The following is a 27,558-nucleotide window of genomic DNA, read 5'->3' as shown; positions in this document are numbered from 1 at the left end:
AAATGTCTAACGACAGATGACTGGATAAAAGAGTTGTGGTGTATTTCTGCAATGGAATACTACTCAGCCATGATAAAGAAGAAAAGAATGCCATTTGCAGCAACATGGATGGACCTGGAGATTGTCATTCTAAGTAAAGTAAACCAGAAAGACAAAGGAAAATACCATATGATACCACTCACATGTGGAATCTAAAAAAAGAAAAAAGAGAACACTAATGAACAAAACAGAAACAGACTCACAGACATAGTAAACAATCTTATGGTTACTGGGGGAAAGGGGGTGGGAAGGGATAAATTTGGGAGTTTGAGGTTTGCAAATGTTAACCACTATATATAAAAATAGATGAAAAACAAATTTCTTCTGTACAGCATAGGGAACTACATTTAATATTTTGTAATAACCTTTAACGAAAAAGAATATGAAAACAAATATGTGTATACATATCCATGACTGGGACATTATGCTGTACACCAGAAATTGACACATTGTCTATTTACACTATACTTCAATTTACAAAAAAAAAGGCAAAAAGAAATATCCAGTTGGTGATGTCAGGTAGACAGTTTGGAGCTATGTTGGGAGCTTGAGGCTGGAGAGACATTAATGTGTTAAATCCTTGGGAGGAGATGGGGTCCTCAGGAATAGAGGTGGAGAGAAGAGGAGGCTGGGAAGGTGGGGAGGGACCCCCAGAGGAGCCTGAGAAGCAGCAGCCAGAGAAGGAGGAGGAGGACCAGGAGAGGGACCTGGAGTGTCCTGGAAGCAGAAGTGATCACCTGTCTTAGTGCTGCCAAGAGGACACGCAAAAGGAGGGCTGAGAACTGACCACTGGATATAGCAACATGGAGGTCTTTGGTGATCTTAACAAGGCCAAATTCTGCAGAATAGTTCGGGCAAAAGCCCATCTAGAGGGATTGAGATAGCATAGAAGTGGAATTGGAAAACAAAAGTACAGATAACTTTCAGATGGTCATCTCCTCCAACTGCTTTCACTAGATTCACCAACAGTTAACGTTTCCTTGTTTTTCATAAAGAACCAGGAATTGGATTGATTTATTCATTCCTTCCTTTTATTTTTTTAACTTCATTTCAGCTTTAATTTCTCAATTGCTTTCCTATGCTTTCCTTGGGTATTTTGCCTCTGTTTTTCTAGCTTATGAGGTGGATAGCTAATTTATGTTTTCTTATTTATTAAGATCAATATTTAAAGCTATAAATTTTCCTCTAAGCATTGCTTTAGCTGCATCACACGGGTTCTGAAATGTAATCTTTTTATTTTTATTACTGTCTAGATATTTTGCAACTTTGATTTATTTTCTCTCTGTCTTTGATACGAGTTATTTTAAAGAGTTTTTAAACTCATGGGTAGTAGAGTTCATGTTTTGTGGTTTTATTAATATTTTCAAATCCTAGTATATTGTGATCAGAGAATGTTGTGTTGTATCTACTTTTTGGAATTTACTTCCTTTGTAGCCTGATAATCATTTTTGTGTGTATACATTTTCAGGAGCATTTGAACAGAAGGTAGATTCTGTTTAATACACAGACAAATACTATGTTATTAATAAGGTTATTTGGCTCTCTATAAATTATTTATGTTTTTGTCAAATTAATATATAGTGGGCAGAGAGTTGAATTACAATGCACCAATACTAGCATTTTGCTGTCTTTTTATTCCTAAATTTCCAGGAGTTCTTGCTCTATGACATGTAAGTCTATGTTATTTGGTCCAAAGACACTTGCTACTTTTAGGTCCTCATGGTGACTCATCCTTGATCCCCACACAGTGCCTTCTTTTTCTCTTTCAGTGTTTCTTGCCCTGAGTTCAGTGTTGTCTAATATTCAGATCAAGATCCCTGCTTTCTCGTGGTTTGTGTTTGTTATATTTCTACACATCCTTTTTTTCATAATTATGGTAAAACATATAACATAAAATTTACCATTTTAAGCACTGTACTGTTCACTGGCATTAAATACATACACATTGCTGTACAGACGTCACTCCATCCTTCTGCAGAACTTTTTAATCATACGAAACCTTTCTGAATCATTTTACCTTCAGTGGGTTTGCTTGTAATCTAGTCTGAGAGTCTCTTTTTTCCAGCAAGTATGTATGGCTCATTAACATTTACTAATATGGCAGCTGCATTTAATCTTAGTTCTGTCATCATAGTTTATGATATGCTTTCTGTTTTTATAGCTTTTGTGGGGGTTGTCAATTTTCACCAGATGGTCTCTGTTTTCTTTGTTTTATTTTTTGTGTGTATGTCTTCTGACAATTTGGAAAGCTGTGGTTTTCATCTTATGGTTCTCTTCATAATTATGCTGTGCTATGACGCCTTTAATCCTCTGTTTCTTTAGACAATGTTTATTTTCCTCCTACTAATGACCAATGCCCAGATTAGAATATTTCTACTTTCCCTCCCCATCTCTCCCTTCCACCAAATGATTCGAGCTGATTATATTAGTTTTTCCATTTAGCTCTGATGTTATTTCCATCTCTAAATGATTTTTTGGACTCCCAGCTGTGGATAAATAAGACATAGTTTACGTATATTACCTCCCTCCTTCAGAGCTTCACCCCTCCTACTATCATTTATATCAGTTCTCTGTTTTCTCTTTTGTTCTTTTCTACAGCAGTCACAATTCTTAGATTTGTTTCAGACACAGTCCTAAAATTGAATAGATTCTCATCGCCAATGCTCTTGCCAGAGTTACTCCATTTACCCTTGGTTACCCTAAGCGCATCCTCTATTATAAAGAAGGGCTCATGGGAACTCTAATTCCAAAATGTGTTCAAAAAGTTGTTCTGTTGACTTTATATTTAAATGATGGCTCATCTGGGCTTTAAATTCTTGGTTCATTCTTCCATTCAACAAATATTTATTAAGTCCCTACTGGGCACCTGACCCTGGTGATACAAAACTGAACATAACACACAAATACCTTGGCCCTCGTGTCGCTAATCTTTGATTTGGGAGAGACAAACAATAAACTAGACCAGTAAGTAGAACCCTTGGTGTGCCGCATAGAGGTAAGTCTCTGGAGAAGGATAAACAGATGATGGGGGCTCTGGCTTTGCTCTGTGAAGTAGAGGAGACAGCTCCCTGGACTCTCTCACCCAGAGCCCAGCGATGCAGAGTGAGGTGTTGGCTCTGCCCTTTGGAATATCACTCACTCTGGAAAATTGGGCTTTGTTGGTGAAGCCAGAGCCCCTCCCCCAGCTTCTTCACTTGCCGCTGGAACACGCACCGGAGCTTGGTTGAAGATGGCTTGTTAGTTAATAGCTGTGTCAGTTGCAAGCAGCAGAAACCCAGCTGCAGTGGTACGGAGGTGGGCAGCCTGGGGCTGCTTCCCGCCCCGCCTGCATTAGTGAGGGTCCTTCATTCTCACGTTCGTCCTCTGGCTCCAGGTCCCCTTCCCAGTAGACCTCCTCTTATATGACATTGGCCAGAGTGGGCCTTGGGACCACTCCTGTCTGCAAGGGGGTATGGGAAGGTGAATATTTGTGACTGGGTGTAAATGGACACAGGCCAGGGGGTTCACTGTGCCTGCCACAGATGGAGTTTGTATCATTATCCTTGTCTGGCGGTGATCTCAAGAGCAGAAAGGGAAAAGGCAGCTCAGCTCTGCCAGTCAAAGCTGTAGGTACTCCATGGGCTGGTGTTTGCTCTCTTGATCTTATCCCACTGATCTCCTGGCTCGTCTGTGTGTCAGGACTGTCCTGATTTCCTCTCCGCGGCTTTGTGTGATGCAGTCACATCCAGTGATATGATTCCAAGATTCATAATGATTTTTTTTATTATTACGAGTGGATTTCTGTATCTGTTATTCATATTTTCTAGTTTGTTACAGCAAGGGTGACCATATGATTTGTCATCCAAATTAAAATACTTTTGATGGTGAAAGGGGAACAATATTAAAAATTATGTCAAAACAGTGTAAACTGGGACTGTCCCAAGCTGAGACATATAATCACCCTGATAATTGTTGAGGTCAAAAAACACTGTTGGTTTTTATAAGTCGATCTGATGTCTCACAGATTGAAAATTATATCTTTATGTCTATACTCTCTGTTCTAATAATCAGCCTATTGATTCTCTGGGATTTTCTATGTACATGATCTGCCAATAATGGTAATTAGGAGTCTTCTATTCCATTCCTGACGTTCTATGCTTCTTTCTTGTCTTATTGTGTGGGCCGGGGCGCTAGTGCTGTATGGTGATGGCGTAGTGATGGCGTGCCTGCTTGCCTTGCTTCCAGCCTTAAAGTCAAATGGTTCTCAACATCCAGAAACAAAGATAGGTCATGTGCTCAGAGAAAACCTGGCTTCTCCTGGCACTGAGGCCCGAGAGAAGTGTCTCCAGTGCGTCCCCATGGAGGAGACACCATGTGATATTTTGTTTCCTTCTGCTTCCCTAGAAAACCCTTTTGCCGTGCCTCAGGATGGGGGAGGTGAGGCCCGAAGCACCCGGCTCAGCCTCCAAGAAGAGCACCTTCAGTGAGACGCCAGGGAGAGTCGAGGCGGCCGCGGCGGTGGCGGAGGAGGAAACGCTCCCTGTGTCCAAACCCCCTTCCACGGACTTCTAAGACGAGGAGCAAACTCAGGGGTGGGGGCCGGGGGTGCAGGGAGGGGCTTCTGAGCCACCCGTCCGCAAGCAATAGTCCCATTTTGGGCTGGTGGCTTTTGAGAGGTGGCGCCCTCGTGGACTCAGGATGGCGGCACAGCTGCTCTGGCCCAGCCAGGCCGGGAGGGCTCGGGCCTGCGTGTCGCGCCTGTGGCTCCCTTGCCTCTGCTCCTGCCGTAGGGGCCCCTGGGCCCATCCGTGTCAGAGCATCGACTGTGAGTGTGTGTGTGTGTGCGTGTGCGTGTCTGGCGTGTGATTTGGGGTGTCGTTTTTGTTTGTTTGGTCTTTACTGGGGTGCCCCCAAGTTCCCTCGTGGGCATGGGTCACCTTGTGGTGGGGCTCCGGGCCAGCGTCCAGGCTCCAGCTTCCTGCTGTGGCCGGCGGCTGTGAGCCAGATGGAGGGGCCAGCACGGGACACAGCCCCACTGTGCCTCAGGGGGTGCTGGGGATTTGCAAATGCCAGTGGGGGCTGTTCTTACAGCTTCTGTTTCCATAATGACACTGATCCTGAGAGACACTTCTCAGGCTGTCCCTGGGGCAGGCGCTAGGGGGCGTGTCTTCACATACACCCTCTCTCATCACTGGGGAGGCAGGTGGGATGAACTGCCTGCAAAAACAGCCCACAACTCACAGCCAGGAGACAAGGCCTTCTGTTTGACCTCAGAGGTATAAGAACCCAAAGTTCAAGCTCCCCAGCCCGGGTCTCCCCAGTGGCTTCTCGGTGGATGGGCCATCACCCCAAGTTCTCCACCATCACTGCCACAGAACCCTCATACACATGGCACATTCTGGTTGAGCACCTGCTGTGTGCCAGGCCCCGTGCTGGGCAGTGGTGGGGACGGGAGATGCGCCAGGCTGTTCTTGTCCCTGCCCCAGGGAGAGCCAGCATCTGGTGGGAGAGGCAGACACAGATCTTTGCTGGACAGAGTGATGAGCACTGTGGAAATGCAGAGGGGAAGGTTCTGGAAGCTGGGACTGCTACACAAACCTGGAGCCCATAACATCCATCCACAGAGCTCACCGCCACCGCCACGCACCCCGCTCCCCCGGGGCACACCCACGGATGGACATTACCTGAGAAATGATCATGTAAATCCCCAAGGGCCAGGCTGGCAGTGTAAGTACCCTCTTTCCGCTGGTGTTAGTGATGCCAAAAACCTCCCCCGACACCCAGCTTAGCGGGCCCTCCTCCACAAACGTGTGTCCCCTCTGCTCGAGGTCTCTCACTCAGCCGGACCCAGTGTTCTCCCGCAGACCGTCTGCCCGTCAGATGCAGCAGGGAGCAGGCAGGCCCCTGCTCGTGGTGCTGGTGTTCTAGCTGGGGCGAGAGGCCAGGGAAGAAATGAGCAGTGAATAAGGAAGACAGCAAGACTGGTGAGCACTGAACCGACTGAGAATTCCGTCCGAACAGTGTTAGCAAGGGTCTTGGTGAGCTTGGGAAGGCTTTTCTGAGCAGGTGATAGTGAAGCCCAGACCTGAATGGTCAGCAAGAGCCAGCCATGGACACTGAAGATAGGAGAGCATGCCAGGCAGAGGCAACAGCTGGTGCAAAGGCACTGGGGCAGCCACAGGCTTGATGGTTTCAGGGAACCCAGAGACCCAGGTTGTCTGGGAGGCAGCGGAAGGGCGGAAAGAGAGGAGGGGAAGAGAGAGCCCGTGCGTGAGCTGTGGTTTGCTGTGAGTCACCGCAGGCTGCACAAGCGTAACACCCGCCCATCCTCTGAAAGGCAGAAAGAACTTTCTGGGGCATCAAGATTTTCCATCCAGCCTGGCTCTTCATCCTCTCAAAGCCCGGTAAAAAAGGGATTCTCCCCCATTTCATGGACTAGGACACGGAGACTCAGACAGGTGGCTTGCCCAAGGTCACATGGGCAAGCTGAGGCCCAGGGCTTCAGTCCCGTCTCCTCCAGGCAGCGCTGCCAGGGCCCCTAGGCATACAGCTTGGCAGAGGCAAAGCGGGAGAACCTTTGCTTAGGGTCTTGATTGGGGATAGGCACAGCTCCCTTTTCCCTGGACGCTGAGTCATCCCAGGACCTGCCCAAGGGCCTCGGCCATGCAGGGCAGCCATTGGGCTGGGGTTGGCCCAGGTTGGTGGGGGACGCTGGGGGGACGGTATGCCCAGCAGCCATTCAGCCCAGCTCTATCCCATCACACCTGCATCCTCTGTGCAGAGCCCCGGGAGTCAGAGGAACCCAAGCCTTGGGGAGAGGGGGCTGGGCACAGACCCAGAATCTGACAACAGCTCTGTACTGAGAACAGTGTGACCTCAGGCAAGTCCCGTGCCTTCTCTGCCGTCGGTGGCCCTGACACTAAAAGGAAGGGATCAGGCCAGATATTTAGGAGGCCTGTATCTCTGGCTTCCTGTGGTTCTGGAAGGCGCTTCATCTGCTGAGAAGGAGCAGGTGGCCCTGCCTCCTGGCCCCAATCACTGGAGCCAGAGGTCACTGTCACAGAGACCAGCCGGGGTCAGGATTCCTCTGATTTGCATCCCTGAGCTTGAGAACTTGCGAGATGCTGCTCCTGGCCCCACCAGCGGTCTCTCCGGGAGTGACCGACGAGCCGTGGAGGTGTCCTGTCACCGCCGGGCTGGGGGTCTGAACACTCTGTTGTGAGCGGGCGGCCTCGCACTGTGTAGCTCAGCACACATCCCAGACTTAGCAATCCAACACAGGGCAGCCTGGGTGCAGAGGACAGAGCACAGGGACCCACAGCACTGCCCCTTCCTGGCTGGGTGGGCTTGGGCCAATTGCGTCACCTCTCTGAGCCTCCGCTGTCAAGTGTGTGAGGTGGGGGTGTGGGAGGGAGGTGCCAACACTCGTTGCCTCTCCGAGTGGTTGAGGGGGTGAGGGCAGTGCACATGGGTGCGAGCATACGTCCAGAAGTCACTCAGGTGCAGTTCAGTCCCACCCACTGTCAAGGGCTCCTCAAGACCCCCAGGTCACGGACCATCCCAATGAAAACCTGCCTCCATCCTACTGCGGCCGGCAGACGTGCCAGTTAGAGTGTCCCGAGAATGAGACGCAGGGTAATGACAAATTCAAGTAGAGATTTACAGAGTTCACGATTTTTAGTGACTCCCTAACCTGATTTTTCAAGCTGCCTACTTTTACTTTTTACTGTGAGCTTCTGGCTATTTGTAAAAGTAACAATAATAACGCAAAAAGAAAAACAAAAACAAAAAAAAGAAAAAGAGGCTGGCAATACGTCCACTGAGGAACTTGTCTCTGGTTCACATCACTGACTCCCTGTATCTGTGAGGACTTTTTCCCACTGGGAACTGTGTGTTATTAACGAGCAGTTTTATGCTTTTCTTCTCTTCCGTGTCTAGTGTCTTGTATGTTTGGGACTCTCTGCTCAGAACCGATAGCTGGTAGCCCCTGTGGGCCTCTCTGCCCTCCCTGAACCTCTGCAATCTCCCTGCCCCTCTAGGAGCAGCTCGCTAGTGCAGACGGGCCTGGGGCCGCCAGCTGCCAGGCAGACACAGGACCCTGACGGGGACCAGGAAAGAACAGGCCTTAACTGAAAACACACGCACACGCACACACACGCACACAAACATGCGCACGTATGTGCACGCACTAATGCACACACGTGAGTTTCTGCAGGTAGATCCAGCCTCTCTGATGGTCCAATCTGATGTTTTCGAGAAATAGCAAGGAGGCAGCTAGCGTTCCTGGTGTGGGGGGTGGCATTTTCCCTCATCATCCAAAAAACTATCTGGGCAAACTCAGCACCAGGGCTAGAAAGGAGGATGCGGGGTCATCAGGGAAAACGTGACCAAGGTTAGGGGGCAGGTAATAGGCTTCTTCTGCCAAGAGACGCCTCCCAGCTCCCCATCAAATCAAAAACTGCGTTTCAGCCACTCCAGTCAGAAGGAGACAGTGGGGCTGGCCGGGCACCATCTCCCACGCACCCGGGAGATCCCCAGACCCACATCTACGCCAGCCAGGACCCCGGGCCTCGCTGTGCCTCCAGATCACTGTCCCTGCCCAGGCCTTGTCCCCTGGCTCTGCAGACACCCCATTCACTATGTCTACTAGAGGTTGTGCTGTAAAAGAAGACAAGTTTCCTAGAGTCACTGACGTTTAAAACATGTATTGGTTTAATTTGTTCAGCTTGGCTGATGGGTCCCCACCCACTGGAAGAGTCACGCCTGAGGTGGCCTTCAGAGTGAATTTGCAGATTACTTAGCGATCCAAGTTGACATAAGAGCCCCATGTGGAGTCGCTGGGGGCATTTCTGGTCAATGCTGAGGGGCAGCCATGTCACTGCAGAGAGACATCTGTCCGGGCCCCCCTCTCTGGGCCTGGAACAGAAGAGGCCACCTTGGGGGACTCTTATCTTCCCATCCACCTGCTGAGCATCAGACAGGGGCTACCTGGTCCTCACAGACTTGAAAAGTCAGAGGGGTGGCCAACCACCCAACGAGTGGGTGACACTCTGGTCACTGCCACCTGCAGCCCCAGAACACATCACCAGGCTGGGGTGATGCCCTGTCCCCTCCAGGAAACAAACACAGCACACCTACCCTGTGACCAACGCCACGCCAGGCTCCCCAGCCCCGCCTTGCAGCACAAGCGCAGCACCAGGCGGTCATCAGGTGAGTGCAGGCAGCTCTGGGGGCTCCTGGCCTGAAAATTCAGCTGTTGAGAAAATCCATTTGTTCACGCATGCATCCATTCATCTCACCAACAAATATTTAGCCAGCTCCATACCCAGGGCCCAGCTGGGAGCAGTTCCTGCTGTAGCCAGAGATGTCGGGGAACAGGCAGTGTCTGAGGGAGAGGCTAGCATCACTTGTGAAATGACTAGTTGTGCCTAACAGTTAGGGATGCTCGAATCCACAAAGAGAATAAGTGACCTTGGAGGTGGCATTGTCCCCACCCCCACCCCTGCCCCCAAGTTTCCAGTCCAAGATGCTGCCGGAGAGTTGGTGCTAGATAGATGCTTGGTGAGTGAGGGGCTTTGACTATTAGTCACACTGTACCTAAAACTCCTATCATCACGTCAAAGCCCTAACCCATTTTCCCTTGATGGACTGACATTCAGGGCTGCTGCAGTGCCCACCTCCCGGGGGCACCGTTTCTATAGGCGGCACTGTGAACAGCAACCCTGGGTTTGGCAGGGAGGTGCCCTGTGAATTGCCCTAAACTGCCCTCCAAAATGTGCAGGATCCCATCAAAGTCAGGGAACGCTAGTGGGGGATCACCACTCACGTGATCCAAAGGTACAGACCACACAGCCTCCATGGGCATCCAGTGTGGCCACAGCTGCAACCAAACTGGGCCCCGAGAGAAGCTCTTCTTGGAAGCCCGCCTCGGGTTCTCACCTCGGTTCCTCCCTGTCTCTTTCCCGTCTTCTAGGTGAAAGCTAATGGGATACAGCACAGTCAAAGAACCAAACAGAGTCTGGGTGATGGGCAGTAACTGAGTGGGGACCGTGGGGGGAGAGGCTCAGTCTGTGTCCTCCCCAGGGTCAGCCGGGCATGGGCCCGCATGCACGGTGGGGCAGACTCGTCCCTCTCCCCTGTAAACCCCCACTTCACGTGAGCAGGCGTGGGGTCTCTCTGAGAGCTGATACTCGGGAAAACCAAAAACCAATAATATTCCTAATAATAATAATAATAATAAAATGTAATGATGATGATGATGTGTTTTACACGGACCGCTGTTGCACTGCTTTTGTCTTTATATACAGTAGTTTTTATAAAGATGTCCTTAGGTTTTAATAAAGGAGTGTCACGTCAGCTGTCCCCTGTATTAAAATTTGCTTTCATGTTTCAAAATGTGCCCTTGGGAACCTGCAGTCATGTTTGTTGTCACTCTGTCAGGGAGGGCAGAGGATCAGGGTCCAGGGTCTCAGCTGAAGAGCGGTCTGGGGCGGCATTAGGGGCAGCTGGTCACACAGGTCCCTCCCGAAGGACTCGAGGGTCCAGCACCAAGGACAGAGCAGATCGAGAGGCCAGATGGACACCACCTCCCAAGGGACAAGAGCAGCGTCCGAAAGGAGACAGAGCCACGAAGGGGGCACCGGTAGGCAGCAGGAGGGGCTGTGAGCCCACCAGCTGGTAGGGGACAATTGCTGGGAAGCAGCACCATCCCCTCTGCTAGAGTCCCATCTGATGGCCCAGACTTTCAGCACACCCTGTTCCCCAACGCCACCAACCTCAGGCTGGGGCACAGGGAAAGGGCCAGAAAAGGGCCGTAGCACTGACATCACTATTGCTGCTGTATGCACGTTCTTGGGGGCACGTTGAGGCTCCCGTCCACACTGAGCCCCATCTCAGGCTCCATCTACAACACTCCCTCTCTCCTGAATCACAGATCTCCCCTCTGCTCGGTCACTGCTGCCAGCATTCCAGTATGCCTTCGTTTCACCAGTCTGAAAGGCACACTCCAACATTCACCCCCCAGATCAGGTCTTCAGACTGTGCCTCCCCCACAACCCCACCCACCATGAGAACAGCTAGAAACCCTGGGCCACATGTATTTTTTAACACTCCTGGAAGGCAATAGAAAGCATACCAGTAGTGAAGAATTCGGAATTCGAGGCCTGGGAGAGGATGGACACTCAGAAAAATGAGGTGGCACTTGGGGCTGCTTTTTCCCTGGCACTCGTTGGTTCTGAATAAGGAGGCTGAGAGGATGAGCTCTGGTCTTCCAGCTTGGCAGGCTGGGGGAGGGGGTGGAGTCTGGGACCGCTGGAGGGAGGGATCTGGAACCCCTACTTTGGACTGGGCCCCCCCAAGGGCTGTGCCATGGGAGTAAGGGTGGGCCCACCCTGGCAGCTCTGTTCCACTTCATCTGGGGGACCAGAGACACCCAATTTCTGAAATTGGATTAACGGGATCCCAGATTGCTGGCACGCCCACTTAACTGATAACGCCATCCGCTTATCTTCCTCCAGAGAGTACTCATCACCCTGGGCTTCAAAATATTTCTACAAACAATTGATCAAATATATTCTGTCTGGCCCCCCCTCAGAGGTAACCAGGCAGCCAGGGCAGCAATAGACACGAGAAACAGCACAAACAGGTCACGGGAGAGGCTCCAAAACAGCTGTACTCAATGTGCCCAAAATGTATAAAAGTATGTCTGAAAACTAATGCCATAAAAAGGTAATAGAGGAAATTTTTTAAAGAACTTATTAGAAACCATAGAAGTAAAAAGTATAATAACCGAAATTAAGATCTCCATGAATGGGTTTAAAGGCAAATTAGATCAGAGACAAGGCAAGGAGATCTGTTGTCACCACTCTTATTCGAGATGCTGCTGGAAGTTCTAACCAGTGCAAATAAGGCAAGAAATGGAAATAAAAGGCACATAGATGGAAAAAGGAAACTAAAAATGTCCCTATTTGCAGAGGATATGATTGCTTCCAAAAAAAAAAAAAAAAAAGTCAAGGAAGCTACAAAAAAGGCTTCTAGAACCAGTAAGTGAGTTTACAAGATCACAGGATACCTGGTTAGGTCCTTGGATTGTCCAGGAAGAAAGAAAGTACCAAATAATATTAGGATACGTTAAGAATGCATTTTTTAATCTTTAGGAGAATCATTGAAGTAATAGTAAAAGAAGAAATAACTTCCAAGCTAATATAAAGAGAAACATAGAATGACAAAATGTACTTATCCAAAAGAAGGCATGACAAAAAAAAAAAAAACAGAGAGAGAGAGAAATAAGACAAAAAAGCACATAATACTTAAAACCAAATATTTTAGTAATCACATTAAATATAAACGAATGAAATGGTCTTAAATTAAAAGATTAAGATTATCAGATTGGATTTAAGCCCTCCCTCCAAAATCAACTATATAATATTCATAAGAGATATATACAATATTAGGACTTACAAAAAAGTGAAAATAAAAGGATGGGGAAAAGGATACTATGCAAGTACTAACCCCCCAAAAGCTGGTGTAACTATAGTAATATCAGATAAATTAGAGTTACAGACAAGAAGATTTAGCAAAGATATAGGATAACATTTCATGATGATAAAGAGCCAACTCAATAGGAAAACCTTATTAAATTTGTATGCACTTAATAACACATAGCCTCAAAATACATAAAGCAAAAACTGATAGAACTAAGGAAAGGAAGACAAAACCACAGTCATAGTAGGAGACTTTAAGACAGCTCTGTTTACAACAAGTAGGACGATCAGATGGAAAATCAGTAAGAATATGGAAGAATTGAACATGATTAAGAAATTTGCCAAATGGACATACATAGAACAATGCATCCAACAAATATAAAAATTTTTTCCAAGCACAGAATCTTTGTGAAAAGTTGCCATATACTGGATAACTAAGCAAGTTTCAACTAACCTCAAAGGACATTATTTGACCACAGTGCCACTAAGATAGAAAACTATGAAGAGAAAGAATAACTAGCAAAGTCTTACTTGTTTGCAAAACAGATAGCCTACAGTCAAAGAAAAAATCATGATGCAATTAGGAAATATTTGAGCACAAAAGAAATTATGCATATTAAAACTTGTGTGATGCAGTTAAATCAGTGCTTGGAGGGAAATTTAAGCTTAAGAGCACATATTAGTAAAGAAATCAAAGGAAGTCTAAAGAAATTAAGAGATATACTGTGTCCATGGCTTAAACAACAGCATGGTAAAGACATCAGTTCTCCCCAAACTGATATACAAATTTAACTGACTGAAAACTAATGATTTAGCCATACTTCCCACCAATTAAATATAGGATAGTCAAATAAACACAAAGTAAAAGTAAAGAACACTGAAGAGGAACACAAAACTAATGCAAAAACAAACATAACAGGCAATCAGCAAAGCAAATTGCTGATTCCTTGGGGAAAAAATTAATAAAATCGATAACTTCTTGGCAAAAGTCATCAAGGAAAAAAAAAGACAACACGAATTCCCAACATCAGAAATTAAAAAGAAGATACCAGAACACAGCCAGAAAACAGTAAAAAATAAAAGAAGACTATTATGAAAAAATTATATCTAAAACATTTGAAGATGGAAAAGAAATGAACTGTTTTCTTTAAAAGTTCAAGTTCCCAAAACTGAGACCAGAAAAAGAAAAATCTGAAGCACCCTTTAATTATTAAACAAATTGAATCTTTCCCACTAAGAAAACCCCAGGCCTTGCGAATTCAACGACACATATGAGGAAGAAGTAATGCCAGTCTTACACAGGCGCTTCTAGAGAACAGGGGAAAGAGTATAATGTGAATATAAAAAAGAATAAAATGACCTCAGCTCATTTTATGAGGCCAGAATGACCAATTACTGATACCAAAACCTGACAAAGTGAGTCTCAGTCATCAATACAGATGCAAAAATTTTAATCAGAAGAAAGCAAACGAAATCCAGCCTGACCTCATCAGGTGTATCGCCGAAGCGTCAGGTTGGTTTAACATCGGAAAACAATAAACAGAACCCACAGCCTTAGCATATTAAAGAGAAAAATATATGATCCCTTCAACAGACACAGAAAAAAATAGAAAATTCAACTCAAGTTTTAAAATGCTTGACAAGCTGGGTGGACAAGGGAGCTTTCTTAAAGCAGACAAAAGACACCTATGAAAACTTACAGAAAACATCCTGCAAGTCTTAATGCTTGAACTACTGGGCAAGCCCATGACATCTGCTGTCAGCACTTCAGTCCAATGTTGAATATGAACCCCTGGCAGCACTGTAAGGTAAAGACAGGGAATAAAGAGTGTAAGAGTGGAAATGAAATGGAAGAAATTAAAATGTTACCTCTCAAGATGATAGGATTGTTTAGGTAAAAAATCAAAAATAATCTAATTTAAATAAACCCAGTGGCTAAGCATAAAAAATATATATGTATCTCATTCAAGCAAGGTGAGAACCCCCTCCCACATAGCGCCCAGGATCTAGGCATCCTCCTGTTCCCCATCAGCTCATCTCGTGGGCTCCAGGGTCACCATGACAAGGAAGGACAGAGCATAAGGGAAACTCACCAGTCCTTCAGCGCTTTGGCTCAGAAGTAATAGGTGTCCCTTACACTCATATTTCATTGTTCGGAACCAGCCACGTGGCCCCCACCTAACTCCCTGGGGACTGGGCAGTGCTGTCTTCCTGTGGTGCCCCAAATATCCAAGTCACGCTCATGCTTTCTCCAACTGCTGTGGGTCCCTGAATCTGGCTTGAAATCTCGGATCTTAGAGCGAGTGGCCTGCATGTGCCCTCCAGAGGGTCTACACCCACCTCTTCCAGGTCTGGGGATCTATGAACTGAAACAGACATCATCGGCCTCCTATACAGACCCAGAGTTCCCTGATGGAGCAGGTTAGGAGAGCCGCAGCCAACACTTCCGTGTGGAAATGGGGAGAGCAGAGGTAGGGCCACTGCCCTGCAGCAATGCCGAAACCCTGCTGCTGGCCCCCACCGTCGGGGGTGCAGGTTTCTTGATTAGGCTCCTCTGGGAGGAAGCCCCTTGTTCTTTGTTCCCCCTCGCCCTTGATGTCACCCTGTCATCCTCTGAAGTGGACATGGGAGAACACGCCATCTTTGGGAATCATAAAACTCTCAGCTGCTGCCTGCTCGTGGACGACTGGGGACTCAAGGCTTGTTTTAAGTCATAAACAGTCAAAGCCTTATTTCAGACCAAGTTTTGGGTTTCTTTCACAACACAATTTCCTTGAAAAATCACTAAGCCTCTGATCTGTTTGTTTCCAGTGAGTTCTATCTTCCACGCCTGCACCCAAGAGTTCTTTTGGAAATATTGATCTCCACTTTGCTTATCTGCCTTTTTGCCCCCAAGTCTTACTCGCAATATAGTGACAACTACCTTGAGTCTATTGGGACCTTTTTTAATCTGCTTTTTGCCCCACGGTAGTTTGAGTCTTTGCTGTTCAATGGCTTTCTCAACCCTGTACCAAGTTATTTTGGGCTTTCCAATTTCACTAAGCCCCTAATTTCTGGAATTTCTTGGTTCTCTTTATTTCTGGTTACAAATTAGCCACTTCCTTCCTGAATTCACATCTTCGTTGCAAATCTTGTTGCAGGTAGTCAACAGCCAAGACAGACTTAGGACAAATACCCTGCTTTCTTGCCTCCTGTTTCAGTGTTGCACATTCAGTCAGCTTGTAAATGAATGCAGACTGATTGAAGTAAATGTGTTAGCATTTATAACCTGGCTTGCCAACCCCCAGCCTGCAGTATCAGTTTCCTTGGCGCCAACCACCAGCCACAAAGCTAATGCCCTGTACTTTAGCTTTAAAATGCAGCACCATCAATTATTAGCCAGGACAGGATAGACTCTGCTGGGTTCAAAACAAAGGGTTATTTATCCCTCAGGCAAAGATGATGCTATCAGGCAAGGCTCCAGGGAAATGCTCTTCCACAGAGTGACTCAGGGATCCAACCGCTTTCATCCTGTGTCTCCACCGTGTCCACACTGAGCCTCCCTGTGCTAAATGCCACTGAAAGGGACCTAGCAAGATAAAGGAGTCACTCTTCATCCCCTCGTCCCAGAAATAGTGTCATAAATCATCTTCCCAAACACCCCCCAAATGGAAACATGTTATAAAGACACTACGATTGAGTCCTAATATGCTGTTGGCATGGAAACAGATTAGAATGTGGAAATACACATGAGTATGAAGCAGAGCAGGACCCTGTGGGGCCTTCCCCGGACGCTACCCCCACCACATCCTCCACCTGCCTCTTGTCTGTAAAAGCTTTAGCCAAAGAATAAGTTTAATTAGAGAAATAAGAAAATACAGAAACAGAGGGAAATAGTCAAGCAAAACAACAATAATAGTTAAATCATTAAACAAAGTCAAGGACCTCTAGCTCCAACCCCAGGGCTAGAGATCATATTCTGAGCCCCGTCCTTTGAGCTGCTTTGCAGGAACCCAGCCCCAGGTGGAAGGAGTTACCTACAGGATGACCAGGCTGCAGCCATGACGGAAGCAATCAAGACGACGCTGCTCAGACCATCACTGACTGAGACGGGTGTCAGAGCTGACCGTGCTGTTCTGCATGTGGCCCCTCCATTTGCCTGTGCCCTCCTGAGACTCCCCTTTAAAATGTCCCGCCCACTGATTGTCGGGGATGGGAGCTGTCCTTTGGACAGGAGTCTGCCCTCCCCACCCCCACCCCCACCCCCACCCAGGCTGCCAGCTTCCGAATAAAGCAAACTTTCCTTTCTACCAACAGGTGCCTCTCTCTGTATTGGCTTTTGAGCAGTGAGTAGCCAGACCTGAGTTTCAGTAACAAGCATACGTGATAATTTAACAAACGTATGGGGGAGGGGAGCAAAGTGAAATAATGACACTGCTTTACATCAGATGAGCAAAAAACTTAATCTATAAATCTGTCATTAGCAGCTGTACAGGAAAAGGGCACGCCTATGCACTGATGCTAGAAATGAGAGTTATTATAATGGTTGATGAAAGCAACCTGAAAATATCTTTTAACATTAAAAATGCATACATCCTTGGACCTGGCATGGATGGGATGGAATTCCTTGTTGAATAGAAATGGAATGATGCTTACCAACAAGAGGACAGAATCAGCGGTGTCCGAAGTGAGAAACAACCCACTCTCCAGGAAAAAGAATGCATATATATGTGCGTGTGCCTGTATTTATCATAAAATGTATTATCATAAATTACGTGTGGCACAAAATTTACAAATAATAATAAAATATACAACACCCTTTATTGTAAATATTATGTAGGCAACTGATTCTCACAGAATGTTTTCTGTAGATTTTTGCCAAATTCTGGTACCTATAGCCAACCTATAGCTGGAAGCCATGAACCAGTGTGGGTCCAACATGAATGTCCACCAATAGTTCCATTTTTGTTGAAGAATAAGATGAAAAGGGAAAGAAGAAGACGTCTGTTGAAGCTTCACTCATTTATCAATGGCCCGAGTGCCCTCTTGGTTGGATTGAATCACAGTTTTCAAATCCTGGAAGAATGGTTCCTGGCTTTTTTCCTGCTGGTCCCATGCAATAGCTGCCGACAGAACTCACTTTTAAGTTGAATTTGCATTATTAATGTTAATGCTTCCTAAGTCAAGACAATCAACAAAACAATCAATCAAGCCCTGATTCGCCACACGTACCACTTTCTGGGGTGCATGTGTTTTCACCACGGCCAGCTTTCAAACCACCCACATGACACATCAGATCACAGGCTTGGGAAAAGTTGCACAGAAGCCGGCATCGTGTTGTGTTTTGCAATAGATGTAAATCACCTGGAGCATCAATAATAGTAAAATAAGGAGGAAGTGATTAGTTCGGAGTATTAATTACCTTTGTTTTTATTTATGCTTTGGGAGGGGGAGAAAATTAGGTTTATTTATTTATTATTTTTAGAGGAGGCACTGGGGACTGAGCCCAGCACCTTGTGCATGCTAAGCATGTGCCCTACCACTGAGCTGTACCCTCCTCCCCTGTTACCTGTGTTTTTAGTATAATGTATGTATTTAATTATAAGTTTATAGAATTTAATTTTTTTTTTTACCAGCTGCATTTAATAACTGGCTTAGAAAATTCCTGAAACCTTCCCAATCGGCTTTCACTAGCCGGTACTTGCGGGCTCCAGAACACCCCGGGGATGGCTGACTGCATCCAGCAGCCACACGGTGGAATTTTTATGCAACTGTTTAACAGAATGAATTGGAGTTCTACAGCGGATTTAGAGGGATTTTCCCAAAGCGTTGTTGAATAAGAAAGAGCAAATTACAGACAAGAGAATATAACATTGACCACATTTTGGTAACAGAAAGCCGTCCTTCCCAGCCGCCCCGCCAAACGGCAACACGTCTCTATATGTGTGTGCACGTCCTAATAAATGCTGCCCTGAGTATTCAGAAGAAAAAGGCAGCATGATTTGGGGACACGGAGTGGGAAGTGTGGGAAGGAGAAAAGGGGGCCAAGCAAAACAGGAAAATAGAACCCAAAGAAGGCCGAGAAAACAAACCACGCATATGCTAACACATTTCGGCATTCGTGTCTAATATATGCCCGTACGTGCTCATGCCCCTAAAACACATTTCACAGCCTTCAGCTGGACAGCTATTTAGGCCATTTATTATTGTATAACAAATCACTCCAAAAGTTAGTAGCTGAAAATATCGACAAGCATTTACTAGGACCGTTCTGGGGGTTGAGCGTGTGGGTCTCCTGCTCCGAGGGGTGTCGGCTTGGGCGCTGGGGTGGTGGGGCATCGGCACGACGTCCGTCGCGGGGCTGGCGGGGGGCGGGGGGGCCGGCTCTGAGCCGGGAGCTCAGCTGGGGCTGCGAGGTGGGGAGCTCAGTTCTGCTCCACAGGGGCCTCTGCACGCGGCCGCTTGGGCTCCCTCACAGCAGGGCGACTGGGCACCAAGAAGAAGCGAGTGAGGGCGAGCGGAGGATGTGATGTTTGTTAGAGGAGGCACGGGAAGTCCTTGCAAAATTTTGAGCCAAAGAGCAGTGTGCTCTAGCTTAATGTTTTTTAAAGGATTAATCTGACGGCTTTGCTGAGAACAGACTGTAGGGGGGCACGGATGAAGGTGGCTCACATCAGGAGGGAAGCAGTGGGGGTGGTGAGAAGTGGTCAGACCCTGGATGCATTTGGGAGGTAGGGTCAAAATGATCTCCTGACAGATTGGAAAGTGGGGTGTGAGAGAAAGGGGTCACCACAGATGAATGCAAGGCTCTTAGCCTGAGCAGCTGAAGGACCAGGCTGACGCCAGCTGACAAGGAGGCTGGGAAGAGATTGGATGTTCAGTGGTGGACGTGTTGAGCTTCAAAAGAGGTGGCTTTGACCTCCGAGTGAAACTGTCATGGAGGCAGCTGGAAAACTATGAGAGATCCAATAGGAGGGACTGGAGGTGTAACGTGGGAGACACTGTCATCTCGGGTTTTAAAGCCACCAGGCAGGATGGGGCAGGATGAGGCAACAAGAGGTTAATAAAAGGAGACAGTCCAAGGACTGAACACTGAACATGTTCAAGGTCAAGGAGACAGAGAGGACCAGCAAAGGAGTGAGGAGGCACTGCAGGAGGGCACGCAGGGTCCTGGAAGCCAGGTGGGGAGGGCAGCCAGGACAGAGGGCCCTATCGGCAGAGTCGGATGCAGCTGGTGGGTCAGGATGCTGAGGTCTGACCCCCAACATTGAATTTCGGCTTTCAGGGTGGGGGGTGCTGACTTCATTTAGAGCAGCTTCTGGGAATCTGTGGTGTGAAAACCCTGTTTGGAGGGGATTGGGGGGACTGAAGAAAGATGGGGAGGAGTTTTGCTTTTCCAAGGAGCTTTGCTATCGAGAGGGGGAAGGAGACAGCAGGGGAGGCCAGAAGAAGTGGGAGAGGAAAACTTCTTTGAAGGTGGGAGAAATAGCTGGGGCGTGAATGCTGGCGCTAACAGTCGGGAAAACTCTGGCTGATCACCCCTCCTGAGCCCCGCACTGATGGGCAGGGGCCAAGTGCGAGGCAGGCACTGAACAGACCTGGCCCGGCCCGTGCAGCCTCGACTGTGATGGGTCTTTCCAGCCATCGGCACCCCAGCCTCACTTCATCGGCCCCCGCTCCTCCCCGCCCTGCCCACCCACTCCCAGAGGCTCAGCGCTCAGACGGGTCCCTGTCGGGAGCAGCTCGTGTCCTTTTAAAAGACCATCCTGCTTACACTCGGAGCCCCACCTTCCCATTAATCGCCTTGGAAAATAACCAAGGGGCTGGCAAATGTATTCAAGCCAAACCCCAGTGCGGGAGGCGGCAAGACGTGACATGAAGAGGAATCTGCGATGGAGCCCGAGAGGCAGGGCCAGACGGGCTCTCGTTAGAAAAGTCTATTTGTGGCTCCCAGTCTAATTTCTGAATATGGTAATGAATAAATATTGGTCTTTCCTTTTCCATCTGGGTGGTTCAACCAAATAGATGCTGCCACCTCTTGTTTCGGGAACTGTGGAGAGACTGGGGCCAGAGGGGGGACGAGTGTCGCCCAGCATCTCACAGCAGGATGTGGGGGGCACTGGAAGGTCGGAGCCCCTGGGGCGGGAGCTGCAGTTGCCCTCAGCTTGAGCTCTGCCTCCTGCTCTGCCTTCCCACGCACCCTGACAAGGGCTCATCCAATTACTGCTTGAATACCACCAATGACAGGGCGTTCACTACTGCCAAGCAGTTCATTCCACTGTTAGAGGGTATAGAATGTTAGATTTTGTTTTCCTTTGCAAAACTTCTTTTTTTGAATTCCTTTCATGGGCTGAGCACTGTTCTAGACACAGAGTGAAGTGAATAAGACCAAGGGGCCCTGCCCTCAGTGGAGAGACAAACAGGAACCCGCACAGACAGCAGAAGGAAGGGAGGGAGGAAGTACCTGCCAGGGCTGAGCAAGGCAGAGACCAGAGGGCGGTGTGACTAGTGACAAACGCAGAGACTCTGGGCAGATAAGGGATTGGCAGCGGGGCTGCTCCACCTTAGTGACCAGGAGCCGAGATAGCTAAGCTGAGAACGGGGTCCAGAAGGAGGCGCGTGTGCAGATACCTGGTAGGAAGCACTGTGGACAGAGGGATGTAGCGTGGGGATCCAGCTGCCCTCTGAGGATGGGAGGGACCACCCCCAAGGAAGGTAGCCATCCTCCATGTCCTCAATGGGAGAGGGTCCATCCCAGGAGCTGTTCCTCCTTCTCGAGCCTTGAGGGGGCTAGATGGGTATGTGCTACCCCCAGGCAGTGCCCTCCCCATCAGACCACCTCCCCGCTGTCCCCTCCCCCACCCACTGTGGCCTCCACCTTGCTCTGAGTGGTGCTGGGAGGGAGCAGGATGTGGGCTCAGAGCGGAGGGTCTGTCTGCTCCCCATGCCAGGGGAACCTCCGTCCTGCCAGTCCTGGAGGCCCTGGACTTATTCTGTTTATTGGACTGTGTTGCAGCGCCTCCTGGCACTAAACCCAAGTCCACCTCCTCTGCCTCATCCCTGCCCCAGCCCTGCCCTCCAGGCCCACGTGACTACTTCCCCTGCCCAGGGACAGCCCCTCAGAGGCCTGAAGAAGGCCAATCCCCTCCTTCCTGGGCCTTTCCCAAGATGGTAGTGGGCTGAAGAGAGTCCCCAAAAGTATGCCCACATCTTGAATCCCAGCACCTGTGAGTGAGCCCTGATTCGGAAACAGGGTCTTTGTGATTATGATGACATCAGCCTGGAAGTAGGGTGAGCCCCAACCCAACGGCTGGCGTCCTTAAAAGAGAAAAGAGAGAGATCTGAGGCCCGGACACAGAAGGGACCCCGAGGGGGAGCCCCTGTGACAGCAGAGGCAGAGCTGGAGTGGTGCAGTCACAAACCACGTGACACCGAGGGTTGCCGGGAGCCCCCAGAAGCTGGGAGAGAATCATGGGATGGAGTCCCCATCAAAGCTTCCAGAAGGAACCAGCCCTGCCTGCACCCTGATCTCAGTCTCCAGCCTCCAGACTGTGAGACAGTGAGTTTCAGCTGTGTTGAGCGCCCAGTGTGTGGTGGCTCGAACAGCAGCCCAAGGGAACTCCCACAAAGTCTGACAGCCGCTCAGGAGACAAGAGCCCGTGAATAGTGTGGAATGCATAGATGAGGGGCTGGCCCGGGGAGGGCAGAGCAGCCCTCACCCTGTGCCTTCTCTTCTCATTAACTCCGCAAGAATCTGGTCGCAGCCCCCGAGTCCCACGCCGGGGTGTCACACTTGAGCCTCCTGGCTCAGTTATGCTGTGTGGCCCAGGGCAAGTTACCACCCTCTCTGGGCTCCTGCCAAACAAGTGCCTGCCCAACCCCCATTTCAGGTTATCACGAGGATTCAAAATGATACTTGCGAGGCCCGCACGCAGCTAGGAGCTGGCACGTTGTAGGAGCTCAGGGAGCTGCCACTAAATACAGACCCCTCAAGGCACCTGCAATCTCCACAGCAGGTGACCAAAACGGCTCGTGCCGACTGGGGGTGTTTTTGCCTGAAGCTGGTGTTTTCTGTGTGTAATTTTATTCTTATCAACAGAGGCAGCCTGGAAAATGTGTAGCTAAGTGTGTTTAAAGGATTTTACACTTGCTGAAGATTTTTCCTAATAAAACACTCACAAATCAAAGGGAGACATCCTTTGTCAAACCACACATCCTGGCGGGAGGCTGGAGGCACCAGTCACTGCCACCCTGTCCTGCAGGGCTCACCAGCTTGGTCCATCTTGGGCCAGAACCTCTCGACAGTCCCATCTGCTCTCCAAGTCCCCATCTCCTCCAGGGTCCCCAGCTCTGGTCTCACATAAGCCGTGCCTGCTTCACACGCATCTCAGACTCGGTGGCCAAGTTCACGAGCAGCGTGAGATGGTGTCAGCCACCGAGCACCGTGGAGTCCTGCGTGTGACTTCCAGTCTGGGTCACCAAAGGCCACCAGCATCCTCTTGGGACACTCAGAGCCCCGCTCTCCTGCCATGAGAAGCCCAAGGCACAGAGAACATCCAGGGACATGGTCCATCAGCAGTGCCAGCTGAGCCCAGCCTGGACCAGACAGGTGAGTGAGTGATTCCGGCCACCCCAGCCTCCGGAGCCTTCCTCTGAGGCCTCAGACCCTGGCAGCAGAGCTGAGCTAAATTCCTCATCCATAGAAGCCAGAAGCATAAGAAATGGGGAAGTTTCCAGGCAGCCACAGAAGCTGGAAGGGAGGAAGTTGTTATTAATAGTATCCCCACCCATTACAAGAGGAAGCATTGACTTAGAAATCTCCAGCCCCTCCCCCAAGGTCATGGGCAAACAAAGGGCAGAGGCAGGGTTTGACTGAAGGTTGGGGTAACCAGCACGCCCCCAAGACCTGTTCCACAGTGTCCCTGTTACTCTCTCAGCGGGTCCTCACTGACCGCCCCCACACCCACATGTGCAGGCAGGGGGTGCCCAGCAAGGAGGCAGACACATCCCCTGTACGTGGTGCTCACAGAGTGAGGACTCAGGCTGCATAAAAGAGGTCAAGGCACAGTTGTCAGGTGCAGCGTGAGTTCAAGGTCAAAGCGGGAAGTGACTGCTGTGGCCCAGAGATGGCAGGAGTCGGGGAACCTAGAACGTGCAACAAGGAAGTAAATCCCGGCCATCCTTCCATCCTGCCCGGCAGCGGCCATCCAAGGCCGGGGGGGCCTTCTCTGCTTCTCCACTTCTCACTGGCTTCCTGTCTTTGGCCAGTCAGTCCCTGCTTAGCATCGCCTGTGAGAGAAGACAGATGTTTCCTCAAACCCATCTCCCTATCGAAATGGTGGATGAACCAGGAAGGTCCATGAGTTTCCGCTTCTTTGTGACCTGGAGTTCTGGTTCTGAAACTCAGCTGCGTGTTGGAATCACCTGGGCAGACTCCAGACCTCCCAGTGTCTAAACTGCACCTGGACCAGGGACTGAGAACATCGTGGGGGGGACCCGGGACCAGGCGAATCCAACGGGATCACCAGGAGCTTGCCAGCAATGCAGCGTCTGCATTAACGCCCAGGTGAGTTACGCACAGGTATGGTCTGAGCAGCAAGAACATGTGCCTGGTGTGTAATATACAACCCAAGGTTTCCGGGTCCTACCTGTGGTCACTTACCCACGATGCGCTGCCTGTCCCTGTGGGCCCTGAGTGGTGGAGGGGCCCTGGCTGGTGGGCCGTGCTGACCACCACTGCCCAGATTTTGACAACCAGGGCAGATAAGACAGAGCAATTGAGCCCTGGGCCCAGGTAGTCTGAACAAGGCACCTGTGTTGCCAATGATTAGGCTCTTGTCTCGTTGCAGAAAGAATTCAGAGACGAGACGCGGAGGTCAAGAAAGTTAAGTGAGATTATATGGTATTTTCTTTCTCTTTCTGGCTTACTTCACTTAGAATGACAATCTTCAGGCCCATCCATGTTGCTGCGAACGACATTGTTTTATTTCTGTGTGTGACTGAGTAGCGTTCTATTGTTTAAACACACCACAACTTCTTTACCCAGTCGTCTGTCGATGGACATTTAGGCTGTTTCCACGTCTTGGCTGTTGCATATAGTGCTTCTGTGAACACTGGGGTGCATGTATCCTTTTGAATTTGACTTCCCTCCGGATGTATGCCCCAGAGTAGGATTGCTTGATCATATGGTAAGTCTATTTTTAGTTTTTTGAGGAATCTCCATACTGTTTTCCATAATGGTACTCACAGACATAGTAAAAAATCTTATGGTTACCAGGGGGAAAGGGAGTGGGAAAGGATAAATTTGGGAGCTTGAGATTTGTAAATACTAACCACTATATATAAAAATAGATTAAAAAAACAAATTTCTTCTGTAGAGCACAGGGAACTATATTCAACATCTTGTAATAACCTTTAATGAAAAAGAATATGAAAATGAATATATGCACGTATATGCATGACTGGGACACTGTGCTGCACACCAGAAATTGATACATTGTAACTGACTGTACTTCAATAAAAAGAAGAAAGAAAATAAAGTGAGGATTTATTAAGTGTTGGAGAGCACGCTCCCAAGAGGAGAGCAGGCAGGCTCAGGGGAGCAGCTGCCCTGAGTCTCTTCGGCAAGCTGGTTCCACGGGGTGTAAAAATGAATGGGCGGAATACTCACCGGGGAGGGAAGGGCTTGGGGTCCTATTCCCTGATCTCCACCCAGCTCCTTCCCGAGGGGAGGAGGGATTTTTGTCCTTATTCAGTCTGGGTGGGAAGGGTCATGGCGTCAGTGCCTGACGGGCACTTCTGATCTGCAAGGCTGATTTTATTGAAATGAAGGCATAATGAGCAAAAGCTACATTCGGACACGGGGGATCCCCACCTTTTCCCACATTTTCCACCTTTCTTTGTCGGCCTCCAGGCCACTTGTCACCCCAAAATGCGTGATTTCTTTTCAGCTTGGAGGTTCCTGCTTCTCCTTCTCTGCCCAAAGGACCCCTGTTGTTCACATGATGTGGGGTTTCCTGCCCTTTGGCCTGTGTCCCCCTTTCTTTGCCCGTTCCTGACATTCGGCCTGCATCCCCCTCTCTCTGCTCATATCTAGCTGTCTGCCTGCTCTGACACCTGGGCCAGGGTGCTCACCCGGCCCGTTAGGAGTACCTGATTCCTACCTTACCCAGGGATGCTGAAACCCTGTGCAGACCCCCCAAAAGGTGGGTGCCCTCCCTCTGCTCACACCTCTCAGGAAGCCCCTGCCACCCTTGCCCTGCCTTGCCTTTAGAAGTTCTGCCTGATACCAGCACAGAATCTGCCTCCTGCCTCCTGGCCAGGGACACCAGGGGGCCTCTGCCTCCCACAGGCAAGCATGTGGGGCCTTCCTCTACCTGAGGCTGTTGGTTCCTCTGCACCGGGCTCTTGCCTCCTTCAGCCTGGGCCCTCAGGCCAACTCCTCCCCTCCAGAACGGCTGCCTTGGCCCACTCTGTCCCCCGGACAGGTCTTCTCCCCCAGAACAGCCAGGGCCAGGTGTTCGAGGAGATTCCATCTCCCCTGCACACTGAGCGCTAATTTTGTCCTTGAGGAGCCCTTTGTTGGTGGCACGTGCTGCTGTGACCGGGAAGGTTATCTCTGGGTACACGCTGACCATTCCCCATCATCTGTCTGGATCAGGAGCTGCTTTGCATTCACGCATTTATACATACATAATATATGTATTAAAATGCATCACACTGAACAAACAAGAACAAGGAAAATCCTCACAGGCCAGAAAACTGAGAATGAAATTGGAAGTCCCCAGAGGAGAGCGGCTGCCGCAGCTGGTGCTGCCCCAGGGCGTTCTCCAAGGCCGGTCACCTGAGCTTCCTTTGTCACAGCCACATGTGGCTCTGGGTGCGGAGGAAAGCCCGGGCTGCCCAGTGTGGGTCAGACAGGGAGCCTCACGTAACAGTGGGCTTCCAAAGCGCTATCCTTTCACTGTCGGAGTAAGTTAATAGGGAAAAACCTGAAGACAGAAAAAGCAGGACCATTGCCTGCATCAATCTTGGAACTGACGGAAAAGGGGAAAAAAACTCCCTGAAATCATAGCCACCAGCCAGCCCCAGTGTAGGATTTACACCAGCCCTGCAGCCCACAAGTCTCAGGCTAAGACTTTTATTTAAAAGGAGGCAACTCGAGTGACCCTCGGTGTCTGGCTGAAGCAGACGTGAATTCTCTCTGGAGGTTCCCATTTTTGACGTAGGCCCCAAAGAATTGCCAGTGATCAAGGAAACAGGACCGCAGGCCGAGCTCACAGAAGGCACACAGGAAGAAGCACCACGAGCGAGAGTCAGGACAAGGAACAGCGGAGTCCGACAGCAGAGGCAGGCCTCGGGCATCAGATCCTCAGACAAGAACATAAAATAAAGACACCTGTATATAGGAAGAATTCAAAGAAGCAATCAAAAATATGAATAAGGAACAAGAGACTATAAAATGGCCAAGAAATGTTGAAAAGGAAGAGAAAAAAACCTCTAGAAACAACAACAAAAAAAAGCTATATAATTGAAGCAAAATAAACAGGTTGAACAGCAGAGTCAACGCGCCGCTAGCTGCTGTAACCTCCACCAAACAGATGAGCGCTCAGACACTCCCAGCTCATCTACAGCTCCAAGCAGGTGTTCCTGACTGGCAGGCGGCTCTCCTCCCAGGGCCATTCCACCTGTGGCCCCACTGTCTTCAGCACGTGGCTCCCCACAGCATCACACCTGACGGCATCAGCTGGCATCGCCCGGGCATCACGGGGCAGCGAGGGGATGCAGGCGACCGGCAGCGTTGTATCTTCCTTTATTCACATCTCATTGACGAGGACTCAGTGACGCAAATTGCAAAGGGACGCTGGGAAATGTAGTCTAGCTGCGCGCCCACAGGAAGAGGAAGTGGGCTTGGCGAGCAGCCCGGCTGTCTAGACCACGGCGACTCGAGAGGTAAGGGTCCTGTAAATATTAGCCCTGGCTTTTATTCAGCCAGCAGCACTCTTCAAAACTCTGCTCGTCATTATTTCAGTTCATCTTTATGATTCTTATCCTATGATTAAGCTAAGCAGGGACGATC

The 27,558-nt window shown here is 49.1% G+C and overlaps 1 protein-coding gene across 3 annotated transcripts in view; it reads left to right on the top strand.

Moving 5' to 3' along the window:
• SHISAL1 (shisa like 1) overlaps positions 1 to 10,374 on the top strand; it is a 134,374-nt gene extending 124,000 nt beyond the window's left edge. For all 3 annotated transcript variants that reach the window (XM_074375680.1, XM_074375678.1, XM_074375677.1), the window contains exon 5: positions 4,423 to 10,374. In XM_074375680.1, the coding sequence (XP_074231781.1) occupies position 4,423 (1 nt within the window). In that variant the 3' untranslated portion in view covers positions 4,424 to 10,374. The remainder of the gene's footprint in view (positions 1 to 4,422) is intronic.
• Positions 10,375 to 27,558: the final 17,184 nt, after the last annotated feature.

This window comes from Camelus bactrianus, chromosome 12 (assembly GCF_048773025.1).
Source record: "Camelus bactrianus isolate YW-2024 breed Bactrian camel chromosome 12, ASM4877302v1, whole genome shotgun sequence".
Classification (NCBI taxonomy): Eukaryota; Metazoa; Chordata; class Mammalia; order Artiodactyla; family Camelidae; genus Camelus; species Camelus bactrianus.
The sequence above is the reverse complement of the archived record's forward strand: the minus strand, read 5'-3'. Positions and strand labels throughout refer to the sequence as shown.